Raw genomic sequence first — 19,569 nt, 5'->3', positions numbered from 1 at the left:
AGGCTGGAACTAGGACAGAGTGTGAGCACGTGCAGGTGACCTCTTCAAAAGCTTCTCCTCTGTTCCTTTCCTTGGGAGTAACACTGCCTGCTTTGTCCAGTGATGGACTCTCTTGAGCCTTTGAAGTTTAGCATTAGGATTGCCAGCATAGGTTGGTCAATTCTTTAATTTGATTTCTATGTTGATATGGTTTGAATGTGTGCCCCCTCTAAATCTTAAGTTGAAATGTAATCCCTGGTGTTGGAGGCGGGGCCTGGTGGAAGGTGTTTGCGTCAATGGGGATGGATTCTCCATGAATGTCTTGGTGCTGTCCTTGCAGTAGTGAGTGAGTTCTTGCTCTGAATTTATGTGAGATCTGGTTGTTTAAAAGACAGGTTGTTAGAAGAGAGGCATCTCCTCTCTTGCTCCTTTGCTCCCCCTCTTGCCATGTGACATGCCTACTCCCACTTCACTTTCTGCCATGAGTAAAAGCTCCCTGAGTGCTCACCAGGATCAGATGTTGGCACCATGCTTCCTGTACAGCCTGCATAACCATGAGACAAAATAAACCTTCTGTCTTTATAAATTACACAGCCTCAGGTATTTATTTATGGCAATGCAAGCAGAGTAACACCTATGTGGTAGCTTCTCTTGGCCAGTTTTCAAAGGGCAGGCAGAACATGTGGAAGTTGACCTGCACATAGAATGCAGACCTATGTGTGCTTCAGACACTTGGCTCACCTCTCAACCTTCGAGCCCTCACAAATAAGTCACTGTTTAGGGGAGGGTGACATTCATTCTCTGCAAGCCTCCACTTTCGTATGTCGTAGCAATGTTTCTCTAAATTGAGCACTCACAGACCCTGAAAGTTCCCCCCTGCAGACGTCTAGATGATGTCAGACCTTAAACACTTGAAGTTAAATTCTTTTCTTTCACCTGCCATGCTCAGTCAGCATGAGTGATGTAAACACAAACTCAGAAACTCAGACTGAAGCCAGATGGCACCACATGGCTATAAGGTCATTCTCAAATGATGTGGAACATACTTACGTTTATTTTAATTTTTTATAAAAGTTGTCAGAATGAAACAAAAACTTAAAAACTTATTTTGGAACTCATGGACTCCATCTCCCCCCCGCCTTGCCCTCAGGACTTTCAGAGATTCATAGATGCTATTTTGAGGAATAGTGTTGTAGAAGATTCTCTCTTCCCTTCCCCTGCCCTTGCCAACAAGCAAGACCTCCCTCTAAAGAAATAGCATAAGCTGGGCCCAGCTTGGGCTGTGGCTCATGTAGCAGGGTCAGATTAAACAAGCAATTAAATTTGACCATTTAACTCCCCGTTGGGAGGGCCTCGGCAACCTTCTTCTACAAGGCTATCTGATTCATAACTCTATTGTCAACATTCTGGTCCATTGTTGGATAGCTCCTGTTAGTGCAATGTTTTCACAGCTAAAGTTGAATTTTCACTGATTGGTTTTGGTCTTGACCTCTGGGATCATGTTGAATTAAAAAAAGAGAAAAGTCCTACAAATATTGGGGCAAGGCTGGGCACAGTTGGCTCACTCACATCTGTAATCTCAGCTCTTTGGGAGGATGAAGTGGGAAGACTGCTTAAGGCTAGGAGTTTGGAGACCACCTTGGGCAACATAGTGAGACCCCTGCCTCTACCAAAAAAAATTAGCCGGGCATGGTGGTGCACACCTGTAGTCCCAGCTACTCAAGAGGTTTAGGTAGGAGGATTGCTTGAGCCCAGGAGTCTGAGGCTTCAGTGAGCTGTGATCATGCCACTGCACTCCAGCACAGGTGACAGAGGGAGACCTTATCTCTAAAAAGTAAAAAAATTAAGAAAAGATATTGGGGCAGAGGGCACATAGGCCTGATTTGAGCTCTTTCCTTTTTTAAAATATAAATAGATGCAATAAGTTCATTGGAGCAGCCAATGAATATGCTGATTTGATTCTAAAAAATATACAGATGGGAGAGGTGAGAGTTTGAAGAAGCACAGATGGAGAAGTCTTTTCATTTTGTCACTGAGAAGAGACCTGGAGTTACTGAGGGTGTCAAGACCCACAGATGCAAACACAGAGAAGAAGAGTGGTACAGACACATGGCAGGTGGCAGCTGGCAGGGAATGTGTTTCTGCAGGGCTCAGATACATGAGGAAGGACATGTAGAAAAGGGCTTGGTGAGGATTTCAGCACAAGTTCCTGGTGTCCTCCTGTGGGGACAGAGCTGAGCGTTCAGGGATGGTTGAAGACCCAGTGATGTTTCCAAATGACTGATGCAAGCTGCTCCTGCCACTCCTCAGCCTTAAAGAATGTCACTCCCCTACTTGGTTTGCTGAATCAGGCATTGCTGTCTGAAGTCTGTGTAGGGCTAGATCAATTGAGCCATCTTGTACCATTGCTTATTTTGAAATTACTTTCCCATCATTTCGCAAAATGATATATTTGTTATTGGGGACCTAAAAATGCAGCTATTCTAACTCTGCTTTTGTGGTTTCTCATACTGAGAATTTTGTACAGAGCTCTGAGCACAAATGCACATCTAGAGTCCTGCTTTGTCACATTTTTTTTCAGCCAAAACAGCCTTGCAGGGCCACCAGGTGATGTGGTTAGAGTCCTCAGGATAAACCAATAGGACTGTATAATGAGATGCTAGCTTTGGTCACTAGATTGTTATGTAAAATATTTGAAATTTGTAGGCCGTTCAGCTGCTTGATGAAACTCAAGAATCACTTGATTTAGATGACAATCATATGTTTGAAATGTGCACATGGGATTGGTTTTGGCTTTGTATTTTTAGAAGAGTTCTTGTGCCCAGGTAGCCCAGCTCCCCACTGGTTGCTGCCGCTAAGTCTGGGGGTCTTAGATAGAGAGCCCCCTGGCTCCCTCAGCAGGGAGCCTAAGGTAATAGAAAATGTTTTGCTCCATACTCTGCCATTGCACTTGGTGAGATCCACTGGTGGAAGTGCTGATCCTTCCTTGACCAGAGCAGAAAGGACCCAGTTTCCTTAGAGACTTGTGGGCTGTCAGAACCCAACTCAGCCTTCCTCCTACACCGTTGTTGTGCTGTGGCCTGCAGAGCCAGGAGAGAACCCACCACCTTCTTTAGCTGAGGATCCTGCCTTCTTCCCCACTGTATCTTACACGGACAGAAGACAGGTTCACTCATTCCTCTTGGTTCTGAGTTGGTCCACTTAATGAACAATGAACATACTTCTAGAACCATCTCTTGAACAAGAAAACAGTCTTTGGTCAGATAAATATATCAAGGCAAACCTTGAAGACTCTGCATGAGAAAATCCAGCACTGCTGGACTGGTGCCTTGCAGGCAGGTGGGAAGGAAGGGGAGCCAACTGCTTGTAGTTCCCACCAGAAGTGCCAAATGACCAGCCATCTCCCCAGCCCAGGTGTGCACAGGGCATCATTGTTCAGCCCTTGGGTTTGAGTATAGGGCGAGGCCATGTTTGTCCAATATGGAGAATAGGGGTTGGCCTTACTCCTCCATATTCCACACTGAATAGCCTTCCTATGAACTAATTCTGGCTGCTGTGGCTGAAGAACGTAACTAGATGGTTTGCTCTGATATTGACATGACAGCCAGCTGAGGCTGAATGGCCAGCGAGGCTTAGTGGACACTGTTTCACATCTCCCCACAAACCATCTCCTGATGCTCCTGCTGGAGATAGACCGTGGGGTGTGATGAACCATATGGCTGCACTAGTATGGTATTTTTGTATTATCATTAGAAGGGAAGCACAGGAGGATGGGAGGAAAGGCAAGAGGAGCAAGTCTCTTAATGTGGCACAGTGTTGAAAGGAAGTACATTGTTCTGATGTTGGTTAAGACTATGATGAAAAGATGTCACAAGCTGCACTGTGAAAGCAAGGCTGTGACATTTGGAGAAGGTGGTTTGTGTCTGTGGGCTAGCTCCCCACTGACCATCTCACAGATCCACCCACTTATGCTCCCCTGAATCTACTTCCCCTTGGGGTTTGAGTGCAGAACTCTTGCTCTTCATTTTCTTCTTCCTTTCAATCCTGTTATTCTTAACACTGTATTTAACTCCAAGGAATTTTATTTTGAATCACAACTCTAAGATCTGTTGTTTGGAGGGTAGTTTCAATTTATTAATGAACCAGAGAAAACAGCACAAAATGACTGTGAAAGGCCAAGAAAGATGGGTAGGGGTTCATTCTGCCTGATTCTCCTGCACATATGGAATAAAGCCTCCCTGAGCTCCATGCCCCTTAGATAAGGGAAGGCTGGTCCTGCAGAGGGAGCACAGTGTTTTTCTGTTTCTGTGTTGTGGATGGAAAACTCTCTCTCCCCACCCCCCATGGAAAGTTTCCCTCCGCAGGATCATAAACCTGAACATCTAAGACCTCAAAAAACACCTCTTTTTATTATTATTATCATTTTTTTTTAGAGACAAGAGGCTTGCTTTGTTGCCCAGGCTGGAGTGCAGTGGCATGGTCTCAGCTCACTGCAGCCTCCATCTCCTGGGTTCAAACAATTCTCCTGCCTCAGCCTCCTGAGTAGCTGGGATTACAGGCATGCGCCACCACGCCTGGCTACTTTTTGTAATTTTAGTAGAGATAGGGTTTCATCATGTTGGCCAGGCTGGTCTCGAACTCCTGACCTCAGGCAATCTGCCCGCCTCAGCCTCCCAAAGTGCTGGGATTACAGGTGTGGGCCACCACACCTGGCCAAAAAGACGACTCTTGAAACACATTTTTCCAATTTGCAGCTATACTTTTTCACACCTTTGGATTTCACTTTGTCTGAAGCAGTACATTTAGAGAGAGATTGCAAACCCAGTCCATTAGATTCTATTGTTCTTTTCCCTTATGCTGCTTAATAGTCTACATCCAGGTTTATCCCCTCATGCTCAGAAGACAAAATATTAAGACCTTAAATTAGAGATTCCAAAAGCATGAACATACATCATCTCATCTGGTCCTCACAACAACCCTGTGAGGCAGGCAGGCATTATGGTTCCAGAATGCAGAGGACACAGTCCTAACTGGTTAAGCTGGAAACCAAATCCATGTCCTCTGTCTCCTGGTCTAGTGCTCCTCCCACTCCATGAGATGAACTGCACTCACTGTAATGAACAAAACAGCCTTTCTGCTTGAAATAGATGAAATGTCCTTTGGGCTTGCACACAGGTGATTTTAAGTAGAAACCTTGCTGGATAGCGCAGAAGAAAAACACACCTGTGCTCAGTTCAGCATCAGAATCAGCATTGGAGGGATGAACAGGACAGAACATGGACATCTTTGACAAGGGTTTCTGCTTATGTTCTTGATTCTCACCCAGATCATGGTTGAGTGATGTAACTTTAAAGCAGCAAAGTCCAGGATGGGGGAAGGCATTTAAAGGACTTTCTCATCTAGCAACTTATTGATTCCTTCACAAATCCTCTTGAGGTTGGGTCTACAGTCTCCATCCAGACTATAAAGGGTAGAGAGGAACTCCACATTGGCGAAGTGGTTAAAGACGTGGTTGATGCGCCCGTGGGTCCTGGGCGTCAGGTGCCGCTGCACCAGTTCATGTACCAGGTCCTTGCACTCATGCAGGAGATTGGAGAGCACGTTCCTATCGAAGGTGTATTCCACCTCATAGAAGCTGACGATGGTCATGGCGGTCTGGTTCAGCTTCTTCCGGAACTTCTCCACAATAACAAGCTCCTCTTGGCTAAACTGGTTGTTTCGGTAGAGGATCCCGATTTTGATCGCCACCTTGATTAAGTCTTTCATGATCTTGTGGGCTTCCTTCTTGTTGTGAGTGTGCTCTTTGGTGACTTTGTAGAGCTCATCAAAGATCTCACTGCTGGTGTCATCAATCAACATGTTGGCCACAGTTTTGCTGGCTATTTTGCTCAGAATCTTCTTCTGGGCTTGAAGAGCAAGACTCTTTGAACTAAAAACATCAGGACCTATGGTAAAAAAACATATAAAAGTTTTGGAGATATAAGAACTGTCTATTACTTTTCCACAAGTAAAACACACTAACTTGAACTTATGCTCTCAGAGCAAAAACTCATGTCTTTATATCCCCTAACTCCCTAACTAAACCCCACCCCAGCCTGGTTCCCCCACTGTCCTCTCCATGTGACATGCTTGTTTACCCTTTCAAATCCTCTACACTGTGCTTATGCTCTTTCCTCTGCTGGAGGTCATCTCCTCTTATCCAGGCCAAATCTTACATTTTTAGACCTACTTCATTCATAAAGCCTTCCTGATTCTATTAGTTCACAGAGAACACTCTACCACTGCTCTCACACTGCAAACCATTCAGCTTCGCAAACTATACAGCAGCAAATTATTGCTTAATTGCAAGAATGCAGCTCCATTGTCAACCCCATTCCCAGGGCAGACATAGACAGTTGATCATGACAGTCATTTTTGACTGAGTCTCAGAACCCACATATCATTGGGCCTAAGAGGTATTCTTTTGCTTTTGAAATATTGAAAATTGGATGGGTCTTTCAGTTACTGTTGCCAGGTAGCTGTTGTGCTGTGGTTGTTATTACCTGTGTGCACATCAATTTACACAAAAGTTGTCAGAGATTTGGGAGAAAGTCAAGATAAATTTTTGTAAGAAATGTTGCCTCTTGAATACTCTTGATGGCATAGAGAGTTGTACTGTGAGAACATACACATCAATAACTCCAAATCAAAGATGCTACAGATGAGTAGTACTCCGAAGGTGAAGCAGCTTAGGAAGACCAGACCCAATTTATTTTGCTGTTATTTTCCACTTTATGAATGAATGAGAACAATATATGTTTAAAAAATCCACCATATTATATGCAAATAAGTCTAAAAATCCTCTTTCAATATGTATAAATAAAAATTCTAAGTAATAAGAAAGCAATGGTTCATAATTTATGGTGTATTTTTTTTTCTTAAGAATGCATAAAATGGCATCTTACAATTGATGGTGTTTTGATTTGATGAAATACTTTACAAGGCCACCAATTAGCTGGAGCTGACATCTGAAATGAAACCCACTAGCCATTCTCACTCTACAGTATGTATGCATATTGTTCTTATCTTCCCAAGGAGATTCAAATTGCCCAAGGACAGAGGCAATGTCTCCCACAGCACCTAGCTCAGTTCTGTGAATAGGGAATGGTGCTGTTGAGTAAAATACCAGAGAAATGCTGAAGAATAAGAAAGTAGTAAAATACAGTGTACACCAAACTGATACTAAGAAAAACCAATATTCCTTTTGAGAATTGAGGGTCCTTGAGAATCGCAAGAGCTTTTGTCCAGTGCTTTGTGTTCACACAGGAGTGACAGGATACGCAGAGCAGACAGAGCAATGGCCACATGCCTGGCTTCTGTTGTCCTTGTCTGGTCCCTCCCTCTCTGCTCCTGGGTCAGCAGAACTAAAGCAGCGAGCACCAGGGGCCTTCCACAGCCCCAGCAAGCTTCTCTTCCAAAGTCTGAGACCACAGAATCTTTAAGCAACTTCACGCCCAAGTGACCCTGACATGGCCAGGCTTTTCCCTTCTGCCTCAGTGCTAAGAGGAATAAACACTCATTGTGCAGAACATAAAAGGAATGAACAATCTCTCCTGACTCTTCTTTACTATGAGAAAGCTCCGACTTCCTGACTGATGCTATTCCAGAGTTTGAGGCAAATGATATTCCTGCCCAGTCTCATCATCTACCAAGATCACTAGAGCTTTGTGTGAATAGCTTTTGTTCTCTGCAAAATCAAAGTTGTTCTCCAAAGGCAAATATTTACTCACTAAGCGTATTCAGAAGATTGCACTGTATGCTTTGAAGTCAATTCCACAGATGAAGCTTAAAGACTTTTGAGTAATCGCCCTGTCACTGAAATAAGTATATGCCTCCTCAGGTGACTATTCTAATAGGAATAGTGGAATGTAGACGGATCCATTCTAGAATATAAAAATATGAGTCACGGCTTTGTAGTCACAGCTTCTAAAAACTTCCCAAGAATAAGGTCTTTAGACTCTCTAGAATTGCAGCCAACATGCATTTACACAGAAGCAGCAGGTCAACTACATATGCATCCAGTGGCAGGTTAGTGCCTGGGGACAGGGACTCGTGTGTAAGCCTGACTTTACCCCCAATGCTTGGCACACTGGCAACACACAGGTGTCGGCTGAGTGAAGGGAGTGCTGGCTCTGTGCCAGGTGCTGTTTAACCCTTTGGGCTGGGTTAAGTGGGCATTTTCCCTAGGCTTTCCTGCTGGCCTGATTGCATACCCTGCTGTTTGTACTGCCAGCGTTTCCTCTATTCTGCTCTGGACCAGTTGTCAGAGCTCACATATCCCCATAAGATTTATTTTAAAAATAATTAATTGGCTGGGTGCTGTGGCTCATGCCTGTAATCCCAGCATTTTGGGAGGCTGAGGCAGGTGGATCAGTTGAGGTCAGAAGTTTGAGACCACCCTGGCCAACATGGCTAAACCCCATCTCTACTAAAAATACAAAAATTAGCCAGGCATGATGGCATTCACCTGTAGTCCCAGCTACTTGGGAGGCTGAAACACGAGAATTGCTTGAACCCGGGAGGCAGAGGTTGCAGTGAGCTGAGATTGCGCCACTGCACTCCAGCCTGATCAACAGAGCAAGACTGTCTCAAAAAAAAAAAATAATTAATTCAATTTATCGATATTTACTTTATTTTGTTCTTTGAGATGGGGGCCTCGCTATGGCAGCCTCAAAGCTGGCCTTGAACTCCAGGGCTCAAGCAATCCTCCTGTCTCAGCTTTCCAAGTAGCTGGGACTATAGGAATGTGCACTGTGCCTGGCCCCTATAAGAATTTTTTAAAACTGTGTACCTCCTTGAATATTTTAAAACTTGTCAGCAAGCATTTTTCATGTTAAGATTAAATAGTTAGGAAAGATATAATTTCTAGATAAGTTAAATAGTGACATTTTCAAATTAACCTGTTAAATCATTATTTTAAATGTGTCCAATGTAACATAAGTACCGTTGTTATATAATACCCATTACTGTACACTTTAAAAATGACGTGAACAAGGTCTTCTTTAAAAATTGGAAATGTTACATTTTTTTCTCCTTGAAATTGTATCTCTATTCTACTTCACCCACAGCACTTTAACTTCATGTATGTGCTTATGCTTGAAAATATTTATCAATCCATCATAATTCTCTACAACCAAAGGATGCATATGAATTTAAATTTAAATTAAAAGAAGATAGATTCCAGGCACCATAAATCTCTAAGCAAAAATTAAACATTTCCTTTGGAGTGAGTTATCATTTTAATTATTTTAGGTATAATATAAAGTATCAAAACTTTGATAACTACTTACTAAACATAAGAAATGAAGTTTTATTGGAAATGCACCTCTAAATAAGATGGGCAGGGGTGAGTTATGGTGCCTTACCAAAAGAGTCATCATTGGCAATGCGAATTTCACATCAACTCTATGTTTGCCAGGAGGTTTTGTACTCCCTGGGCAAAATGTCCAATTAAGATTTTTCTTCTTGGCCACCACACCCTGTAATCCCAGCACTTTGGGAGGCTGAGCTGGGCAGATCGCTTGAGCCTAGGAGTTTGAGACCATCCTGGGCAACATGACAAAACCCTGTCTCTAGAAAAAATACAAAAATTAGCTGGATGTGGTGCCATGCACCTGTAGTCTCAGCTACTTGAGAGGCTGAGGTGGCAGGATGGCTTGAGCCCAGGAGGTTGAGACTGCAGTGAGCTGTGATCATGGCACTGCACTCCAGCCTGTGTGACAGCAAGACCCTATCTCAATAAAAATAAAATAAAATACAATGAAAAATTAGCCACGCATACACCTGTAGTCTCAGCTACTCAGGAGGCTAAGATAGGAGAATTGCTTGAGCCCAGGAGGTCGAGGCTACAACAGTGGAAGAAAGGGAGATCCACCATGCCTTGACCTTAGGTTGCTTCTTAGGCAGCTGAGTTTGTATATTAGTATATACAAAGAATATGTATTGAAGTTGCCAAGAGGAATTTGGATCTATAACTGAGTTCCCTCAAAACTCTGTATATGTTGTGGAATGTCTCTGGATTCTTGCAGTCTGCCCATCTACCATTCTGAATCTTACTCTTCTGCAAGAGCAGCAGCCTTCCATGAAATGTTAAGAAGTGTTCCTTGGGAAGAAAAGAAGAATTTCTTGATTACATAAATTTAAAAAACACTGATTAAGCATTCTGTGAGATTTTAAAAATATTTCTTTAATACATTAAGGTGTTCTATCAACTCCCAGAGAGAAGTGGGTGTGGTAGGCAGAATAATGACCCCCAGAGACATCCACATCCTCATCCCTGGATATGCTGCCTTACATGGCAAAAGGGAATTTGCAGACATGATTAAGTTGAGAGTGAAAGAGGGAAGTGGGAGAGTGAGTTAGAGAAAGAGATGCAATGATGAAAACAGAGGTTGGGGTGACATGGTGGCTGGCTCTGAAGATGGATGGAGAGTCAGAACCAAGGAATGTGTCCTGTAGAAGCTGGAAATGGCCAGGGAGGGGATTGTCCCCTGGAGCCTCCAGAAAAAAAAAAACCAAAATGGAGCCCCTGCCAGCACCTGGATTTTAACTCTGTAAAATCCATTTCGGACTTCCGATCTCCAGAAATATAAAATTATAAATTGGTGTCTTAAGCCACTAAATTTGTGGTAATTTGTTACAGCAGCAATAGGAAATGTATTCAGGTGGGTATAATGAGATGTAGCAGTCTCAATTTTCTTTGATTAGGGAACTATTTTTGCCTCTTGAGTGACCAAATGTCCAGTTTTCCAGCAAGGAGGGCTTTCCCAGGCAGTGGACTTTCATTGCTAAAACTGGAAATGTTCCATATAAATTGGGACAAGTTGGTCATCTATTCCTGAACTACTAGTGATGTATATTTATCATATGAAGAACAGAGAAGTAACAAAGACACAACTTGAGAGTGGAGGAAGATTATACCATTTAAGAAGCTCTTATCTCAGCAGGGGAAGCTGAGTACCTACCCATCTTGCCACATTTACCACCTGCTCTACCTGCTTTTTAATTCTAGAGCCAACTTTTGTCTCTTTTAGACCTAGGTCCCCTTTGTCCCTTGTCTTCTCTGCAATTATTGAGCATTTATTCTTAGTTTCGCTATGTATCAAGTGCTATGAGGAAATCCCGAGGAAAGTATTCAACTGGGTCTTGCTCTGAATATGATCCTGCAGTCAGGCCAGATATAGACAATGAAACAAAATACAGAAACATGTGAAACAGCCCACATTGGCATGAGTGAGAATAGTTGGGGTAAAGTACATGGGCTCTGAAGGTGGATTTGCATGTAGGTAGGGACAGCTATGATGTTAGGAAGTGGTTTCTAAAGTCATGGATATAGGCCAGTATTTTTCCCCAAGTCACCAAGTCCCTGGGTGGTTTCCCTGATAAGCTTCCTGCCATCTATTTTGTATAAGAATTTATTATTTACCTGCAAGTAATTTTGGGTACAAACTTCTACAGTGAGGGCTCAGGAGGGTCACCGGGATAGCATCTCTGAAGCTTTAAAGATCAAAAGTGTCGTGCAGAGGAACCCAAATATTATGGACCGCTAAAATTACCAGGAAGGTTTTAAGAAAAAGCAACAACCAAGTAGATTTCCATACTCTACCCCAAATTGTCACAAGCTCCCTGAGTGATTCTGACATGATGAATGTAGGACCCACAATTGATAACAGTGTGCTCCAACACGCATCCTACAGAGCACTTGTCCTGTTAGATGCTCCAGGAAAGAAAGTCTTGAGGTCAGTTAAATGAGTTTGTAGATGACAATATATCATGGTTTGCTTTTGATAGTTCACCATACCAGGTAGCTTATTAAGGCTTTGAGAAGTCCTACAGTAAAGATACCTGCATAGTTTTGTTTAGTTCACCACTTCTCAAACTTACTGGAAATATACATATACATATGAATATATATGTCATATGTCATATATATGACATATATATCACATTCTCTGGTAGGCATTATCGGAAATAGTGGGATAGGATTGAGAGAAATAAAATCAACACACTGGTCAACAGAACACTTTCACAACTCTCAGAGATTAATGGGGAAGTTGGGGAGATACCATTGTTTCCAGCATGCATACATAATGTTACAAATGATTTAAGGGAGAGAGAGGGCACTGAGGGAGGAGTCCCATTTGGAAGAGTTTTTGCACATGGAAATCTTGGCCTTGCTTTCAACCATCCTTCTGCCTCAGCCTTCTGCATAAGGTGCCTATTGGCGACCCACCAAGGAGGAACACTGCAGGCTGAGGGAAATAGTATGAGCTAAGCTTTGGGAGTCAAGGTCACGGGTGTGCTTGGGATATTTGGGAAACAGGCCTAACTAGTGGACCATGTTTATCAATGAGGAAACACTAAAAGATGGACGATAGGTCTTGGTAAAAACTTCTCTTTCTGTATACAAGCCCTAGGAGAGCTCTTTTGGCCAGGGATAATTCTTTTAACCATGTTTGAACAAAAGTTCCCATTTTCCAGGCATGAAAGGTAATGGATTGTTTATAGTACCTCAGAATCTCTGAGAATAGATATAAAAATGTGATTATGTAGTGATAGCAAATTCATCCTGGTAGAAAGACAGGGGGCTTCCTTAAACCAAGATTGATAGACGAGCTCAATCAAAGATAATATGAAGGCTCTGAGAATAAGGACCCTTCAATCATTTACAAGAAAGGAAACACACCAGGACTACGTTGGGAGAATGGGGTGACAATGGCAGTGAGCTAGTTTGGAGAGAGAAAGCAAAAGATAATTTAAGGGGGGAACTTCACTGCATGGAAAAGTGCTGGGGCCAGTCTGAGCTGCTGCTTTTATAAATGATGTTCAGCTGGAGTACAAGTGATGTTTCCATGTTTCTAGAAATACTAAGCTCTCCCAGATGGTGAAATGCCAAGCTAATGGTGATAAACAACAGGAAGATCTTTACCAAGCTGGGTGAGTGGGTAGAAGAGCTTCAGCATGGTAAGAACAAGGTAATAAATTTTTGGAAAAATAAAGTAAATGATAGTTATAAAAGATGACAGGCTCTGAACTCTCAGCTACAGCCCAGAAAAGGGCTCTGAGCATCACTCCAGGATGTGGGAGTGGACAGGGTGAGGGGACAGCTATTCTCCCCTCTTTTTCACAGGACTTGGAAACTTCTCTAAGGAGTGTGTGGAAAACTTGAATGTAAGTGTGGATAGCTGTGTCAAAATTATAAAATGGGAAATTATTTGTAATAGCCAGTACAGATCAGAATTACTTCGTTTCTCTAAATAGCTTAAGATAATGGCAGGGAAGAGAATTAGCTAAAAATGTTAAGCAGAGGTTAAGAGTGAAGATGGTTCCCAGAAGAAAACAATCTGGAGTGCTTAATGGGCATCATCTGTCAAGGCAGGGGACCCAGAGGACAGGGAAGGTGGGAGGAAAGGCCCAAGGGAAGGGATAAGAGCCCTAGGCGGAGGGACATTCCTGGTAGTCCAAGTTTCTGGCACTCAATCACTTACACTTAATTGTTAGGGGGAAAAAAAAACCAAAAAATGAAGGAACTTCAAGCAAGCCTCCTTGAGATGGAGCAGGCTCACAAACTACTTTGAACTATCTTTTCTTTTTTTTGAGACAGATTCTCGCTCTGTCGCCTAGGCTGGAGGGCAGTGACACAATCTCGGCTCACTGCAACCTCCGCCTCCTGGATTCAAGCGATTCTCCTGCCTCAGCGCCCTGAGTAGCTGGGACTACAGTTGTACACCACCATGCCTGGCTAATTTTTGTATTTTTAGTAGAGATGGGGTTTCACCATGTTGGCCAGGCTGGTCTACGAACTCCCGATCTCGTGATCCACCTGCCTTGGCCTCCCAAAGTGGTGGAATTACAGGTGTGAGCCACAGCGTCTGGCCTGAATTTGAACTTTCATGATGAGCAACCATCCTTCTGCTCAGTTTATGCAGCCAGAAAAGCTGACTGAACCTGTCACGTCCCTCATGCTCCATCTTTTACTACTGATAAGTGGCCAGGAGCAAATGGGGAGAGTGATGGCCTTGCTGTCCCTTCCCATCTCCTTTTCTGTTCTGTGGGTGAATGATGAGGAAGGTGTTTGCTGTAGGGGTGAGGCGTGATGGTCTGCAGGATGGGATATCCTTGATGATGATAAAATGCCTCCTCAAGAAGACACTGCCTCTGCTTTAGGTTTTGGTTGTCCCTAAGAAGCTGTGGGGGCAGGACCATTAAGGAACTTTAAGTAGTGTTTTGAAATGTGAACCTAACACAGTTGTGGTTTCCAGAGAGACTCACTGAGTTGTTGCATCTCCAGTGGATTCAAACTAGAAAACATTTTTCCATCCCTTGTATAAACCTGTTGTTTGTATATTCCTAGAATTTTAAAGAAAGAACATGGAGATGGAGGAGGTAGAATGAAATGAAAGTCTTAAGGGATGGCAGGGCCTTTGAGTCAGAGACAAGCAAAAAAAAAAAAAAAAAAAAAAAAACCTTGATCCTCCCTCTCCCATGGAGAAATAATCAAAGCTTAGAAGTTCATGAAAAGTGCCTTTGATTGGTCCAATTCCTTTCATACGTGAGTGAGGATGGCACTTTTGAGGCTTACAAAAGGCATTTGGGAACACTTTAAAAGGCACCCATGATGAAACTTAGATGATTTAGAAGGGTTAGGGAATGGATTTTTCAGACTCAGGGTTAACTTCACAGCATATTCTTGAAGACTTCTTGGGTCTGGTCCCTTCCCAACCCTCCAAAGGAGCCACCTGCCTTGAAGACAGAGCTTACCCCTGCTTCTGGGAAGACCTGAGGTCTCCCAAATTTCCACCACCTGCCACAGGAAGCAGGCAGTTTGTGGGACTCATGGGGGACACCATGACTGAAAGAGTAGCAGCCTCCACTAGGCACCACTGGTGGGGTGCACAAAATAGAACTCTTAGAACCTCTATTTCGGCTTCCTTTTCTGTAATGAGATAAATTAAGCTTTACCAATATTTAATAAACAGATAGATTTGGGCCCCACTGTTGTGTGGCATTCTGAGGGATGAGGGAAAGATCCCCCACGTGGGGTGGGGATAGGTGTTTAGTTTATGCCTCACTTGTTTGTTCTCTTTCAGTAGTTTTAATTTATTTCATCATGTTTATGTGTGCTTGGTTAAACAGACTCACTGATTACATTATTTCATTCTAACTAAACTAGCCCTTGCAAAATAGCCCAGTGATTTCAAAGGATGCCTGAAAGAAACAAAACCGAGGACTGAAGATGAGCTCCTAATCATACAGACACATGTGAACAGCAGGAAAACGCAGAGTGGACAATTATCCTTCCTCTTAGCAAGAGCTTTCCCATAGCCCACTTTAAGGGAAAAGTAATGATCTAATCAGATCTGACAATAAGTGGACCATCAACATTTCAAAAATTTCTATAGGACAACTTGAAGAATGGATTTCTTTTTTTTTTTTTTTTTTTTGAGACGGAGTCTCGCTCTGTGGCCCGGGCTGGAGTGCAGTGGCCGGATCTCAGCTCACTGCAAGCTCCGCCTCCCGGGTTCACGCCATTCTCCTGCCTCAGCCTCCCGAGTAGCTGGGACTACAGGCGCCCGCCACCTCGCTCGGCTAGTTTTTTGTATTTTTTAGTAGAGACGGGGTTTCACCATGTTAGCCAGGATGGTCTCGATCTTCTGACCTCGTGATCCGCCCGCCTCGGCCTCCCAAAGTGCTGGGATTACAGGCTTGAGCCACCGCGCCCGGTGGATTTCAAACACTTTTACTTGCCTCAAGATATTTCCTGAAGGCAGTAGGAAGTCATGGCAATTAGAAAGATAGTTAGACTCCTCTTGTTTAAAGATAGTTAAATGCCTCGTGTTTCTGATCTTTAGCTTGTCCTCTGGGTGACAGGGAGAGAGCACAGTAAGGAACAGCATGAGTGATTGCTGGGGTTCAGGGATGAGTCAAGGATGATGATGAGTGTTTCTTCTAGCTTGAGAGACAGGTAGGGTGAAGGGATATAGAGGTGCCATCAACTGAAATGGACATCTTGGAGGAGGAGCCAGCCTGTAGGGAAGATGAATTCATCCCTGAGTTCCTGGTACCCGTGGGGCATCTGGGTGGAGATGGTGACACCAGCCTGTCTAGCAGGACACTTCAAACCTCACCTGTCCTACCCTAGTCTTCTCATTTTCCCCTGCAAACCCTATCCCTTTCCAGTAAGGAAGAGATGATGAAAAGACCCATCTTCCTGAAATAATTAGCCCACTAGAGATCTTGAGGGATAAGTGGGCTCTTTCTTCAAAATGCAAACACGTCCATTTAGCTGGTTAAAGTGGGTTCTCTATTCACTTCAGTCAGAGCCACACTGTATCTCTCTTGGGAGTCTCTCTCCCCTTTGTCGTCCACCATCAAACCACCCCTCCTCTTTTTCTTTTTTCTTTTTTTTTTTTTGCAAGATGGAGTCTTGCTCTGTCGCCCAGGCTGGAGTGCAGTGGCATGATCTCAGTTCACTGCAACCTCTGCCTCCCGAGTTCAAGGAATCCTCCTGCCTCAGCCTCCCAAGTAAGCTGCGATCACAGGTGCATGCTACCATGCCTGGCTAATTTTTGTATTTTTAGTAGAGATGGGGTTTCACCAGGTTGGCCAGGCTGGTCTCGAACTCCTGACCTCATGATCTGCCGCCCCCCCCCCCCCACCTCCCAAAGTGCTGGGATTACAGGGATGAGCCACTGCACCTGGCCTACCCCTCCTCTTTCATCAAGCAAATGAATTATTTAATAATTAGGGTAGGGAGGGAGAGGCAGCCTTGGATGCAGTAGGACAGGGGCAGAGGTTGGAAGGATGAAGGACTGAATTACGGGAGACAACCAAACACAGAACAGGGGTGCTGGTTCACCAGTCTTCATCCTCTCTGTCATGTGCCCAGCTTTCCTGACTCCAGCTCTGGCTTAGGTGCCCTTGAGATCCTGCCTTTGGCTGGGGCCTGCTAACAGGCACAGAGCTTTGGCTTTGTAGTTGGTAGCTGCTCAGTCCCAGAGATTCATTCATCCACAGGCCAGGAATGGGAATTTGTGTGTTTTGGGGGCACCAACACAACAAAATTTCCCAACTCTTTTGGACATTTTAAGGGTGCTGAATAAGAACATACAAAAGCAATGGTAGTCAAAACAGGATACAATTTCAGATTGCTTCAATGCCTTACATTGAATAATTACACTTGAAAAGCAGCATTTAATTGTCTTCAAGATGAAGACCTTTCCCCTGCCCTTATTCCTGGGCCTTGAAAAGAAGAGAGATTGGCAGGGGGAGCTGTAAAACCTTTTAGCTCATTATCTCAGCTTGTTTTAGAACTTCCAATCCATCACCCATCAGTACTGGGCAATCTGTAACTCAACTAATGATAATGTCAGAGATAAGGACAACTGCTGAGTACAGATTATGCATATGAGTTGGTATATACCGTATATTTGATCCTCATAATTCCTCGAGAGGGACTGTGAGTTTCATTTTATAGATGAGGAAACTGAGGCACAGTCAATTTAAGTAATTCACTGCCAGCTAAGTGGCAAGCAGCAAAGCTGCAGTTGGGCCCAAGTTCACCAGACACCAAAGCCTGCAGTTCACTAGACACCAAAGCCTTCCTGCATCTGCCTTTGAAAAACTCCCCTTGGCTCCCTAATGACTGCGATTTCTCACTTATTTAAAATATTGAAGGCCTCAATTTAAATCTCCACCTACCTGGGGGAGTTATATTTCATCACTTTTTTTAAATACAAAAGGGACAGTCTCATGTGATAGAACATATTCATCAAGACTTGAAGATAGATGTAGCTTTCATTTTTAGAGGGAATTCTATATATTTCCACAGTTACATATTGATTTTACAGCCAGCTCTGAAAAGTGAGTGAGTGTTTGATAATTTTACTTACCAGAGCTAACTGAAGCAGATACTTGTGAAGCCAGTGGGGGGTGAATCATCTCCAAATCAACAGGTTAATTTTGAAGATCTGAGAGATATTATTGGCCCACTGCAGAAAAGTAACCATCACTAAAAACAACATCTACTTACATGATTTCTTTAAATGCAGCTTATTCATTCCCCCAGTCCCTTGCATCTAACAAATAACTAGTGTCTCTCTGAATGGTAGATCATATTCAGGCATAATAATAATAAAGTGCTCACTCTTCCATGTGCTTTATGCAGTTAAACTATCATATTCTTGTAACAACTGTATGAAGTAGGCACTAATGTCAGCAATAGCAATGGATGCAGCATTTCACATCAAGGAAACCAAGGCAAATAGAGATTAAGTAGCTTGCCTGAATCTACCATTTAGAAAGTAGTAGAACTGGATTGGGCAGACTCTGCCCCACAGTCTGCCTGAGTTCAGTGCTTCAGCCTGCTACACTGAGCGGCAATGCATGGGGTGACAAACATCAATTAGTTTAAATGTTTTCTGAACTACTGCCCACTTTAAGATGGAGACTGAGCAGTTTTTTTCCGTCACAAGAATTTTCTAAAAACCACCAAGCGTTTCAAACATATATATAATAGATAAAAATGCCTAATACATAAAAACATATACATAAACATAAACAAAATAGAAGATAATTTAACAAACACTGTGTGGCCACCGTCCAGATGGAACAATTCTTAATATATTAAATATTAAGCATTTCAAACATATGGACAAAATAGAACATAATTTAACAAACACTTTGTGGTCACCACTCAGGTGGAAAAAGTCTTAATATTTTACCCTCAAAGACAGGGAGAGGTAAAGCCCTATTTGCTTTCAACTCCCTCTCTTCTGCTTCTAGCTCCCAGATCAAACTGCACTACCAGAAGTCATATTTTTGTTTCATCCTTCCACGTTTTTATGCTTTTGTCTCGTTTCATAAGTATGCATGCATCAACATCATGTTTAAGCTTCACACAGAAGGTGTCATACTACACAGATCCTTCTACAACTCTTTATCCCACATCCTGTTTTCAAGATTTGTCTTGTTTAGTCATTTAGTTGCTTATATAAATACATATCTTCAAGTTTCCTCCTGATGGACATTTAAGTTCTTTCCATTTTCTGCAAGCAAAAAAGTGTCTCCTTGTGTGCACACACACCACAGTCTCCTGGGGTCTACACCTAAAACTTGATTGCCAAGTCCTGCAGCAGCAAAGGCTGCCAATGGCTCTCCAGAGAGACTGCACTCATTTTCACGCCCAGCAGCAGTGTCTGAGTTCCTGTGGTTGCACTTCCTCATCAGCACTTCAAATCACCCAACTTTTTAATTTTTGCCAATCTGATAGGTATAAAATGGTATCTTGTTTTAATATGCATGTTCGTGATTGCTGGTGAGATTCAATATATTTGTGTTTATTGGGCATTAAGGTTTTTCTCTTCTGCAAATTGCTTGTTCATATAATTTACTCATTTTTTTTCAGTTGAATTATATATCTTTTTCTTTTTTTATATATTTTGTTTATGATTCTAAGCCTCTGCTGATCACAGGGGTGGCAACTATCTCTTCCCAGTCTGTAGCATTATATTTTAACTTTATTATCATGTCTTTAGTGATATAGAAAGCTAA

The 19,569-nt window shown here is 42.9% G+C and overlaps 1 protein-coding gene across 1 annotated transcript in view; it reads right to left on the bottom strand.

The window, feature by feature from the left end:
- Nucleotides 1-4,091: 4,091 nt before the first annotated feature.
- The window catches only part of TNFAIP8L3 (TNF alpha induced protein 8 like 3), a 39,061-nt gene continuing 23,583 nt past the window's right edge, over nt 4,092-19,569 (bottom strand). The window contains exon 2 of the mRNA XM_033190122.1: nt 4,092-5,924. Within this exon, the coding sequence (XP_033046013.1) occupies nt 5,362-5,924 (563 nt within the window). The 3' untranslated portion in view covers nt 4,092-5,361. The remainder of the gene's footprint in view (nt 5,925-19,569) is intronic.

The sequence above is a fragment of the Trachypithecus francoisi genome, unplaced genomic scaffold (genome assembly GCF_009764315.1).
Source record: "Trachypithecus francoisi isolate TF-2019V2 unplaced genomic scaffold, Tfra_2.0 Lachesis_group3, whole genome shotgun sequence".
NCBI lineage: Eukaryota > Metazoa > Chordata > Mammalia > Primates > Cercopithecidae > Trachypithecus > Trachypithecus francoisi.
Note: the sequence above shows the minus strand (reverse complement) of the source record. Positions and strands in the feature narration are given on the sequence as shown.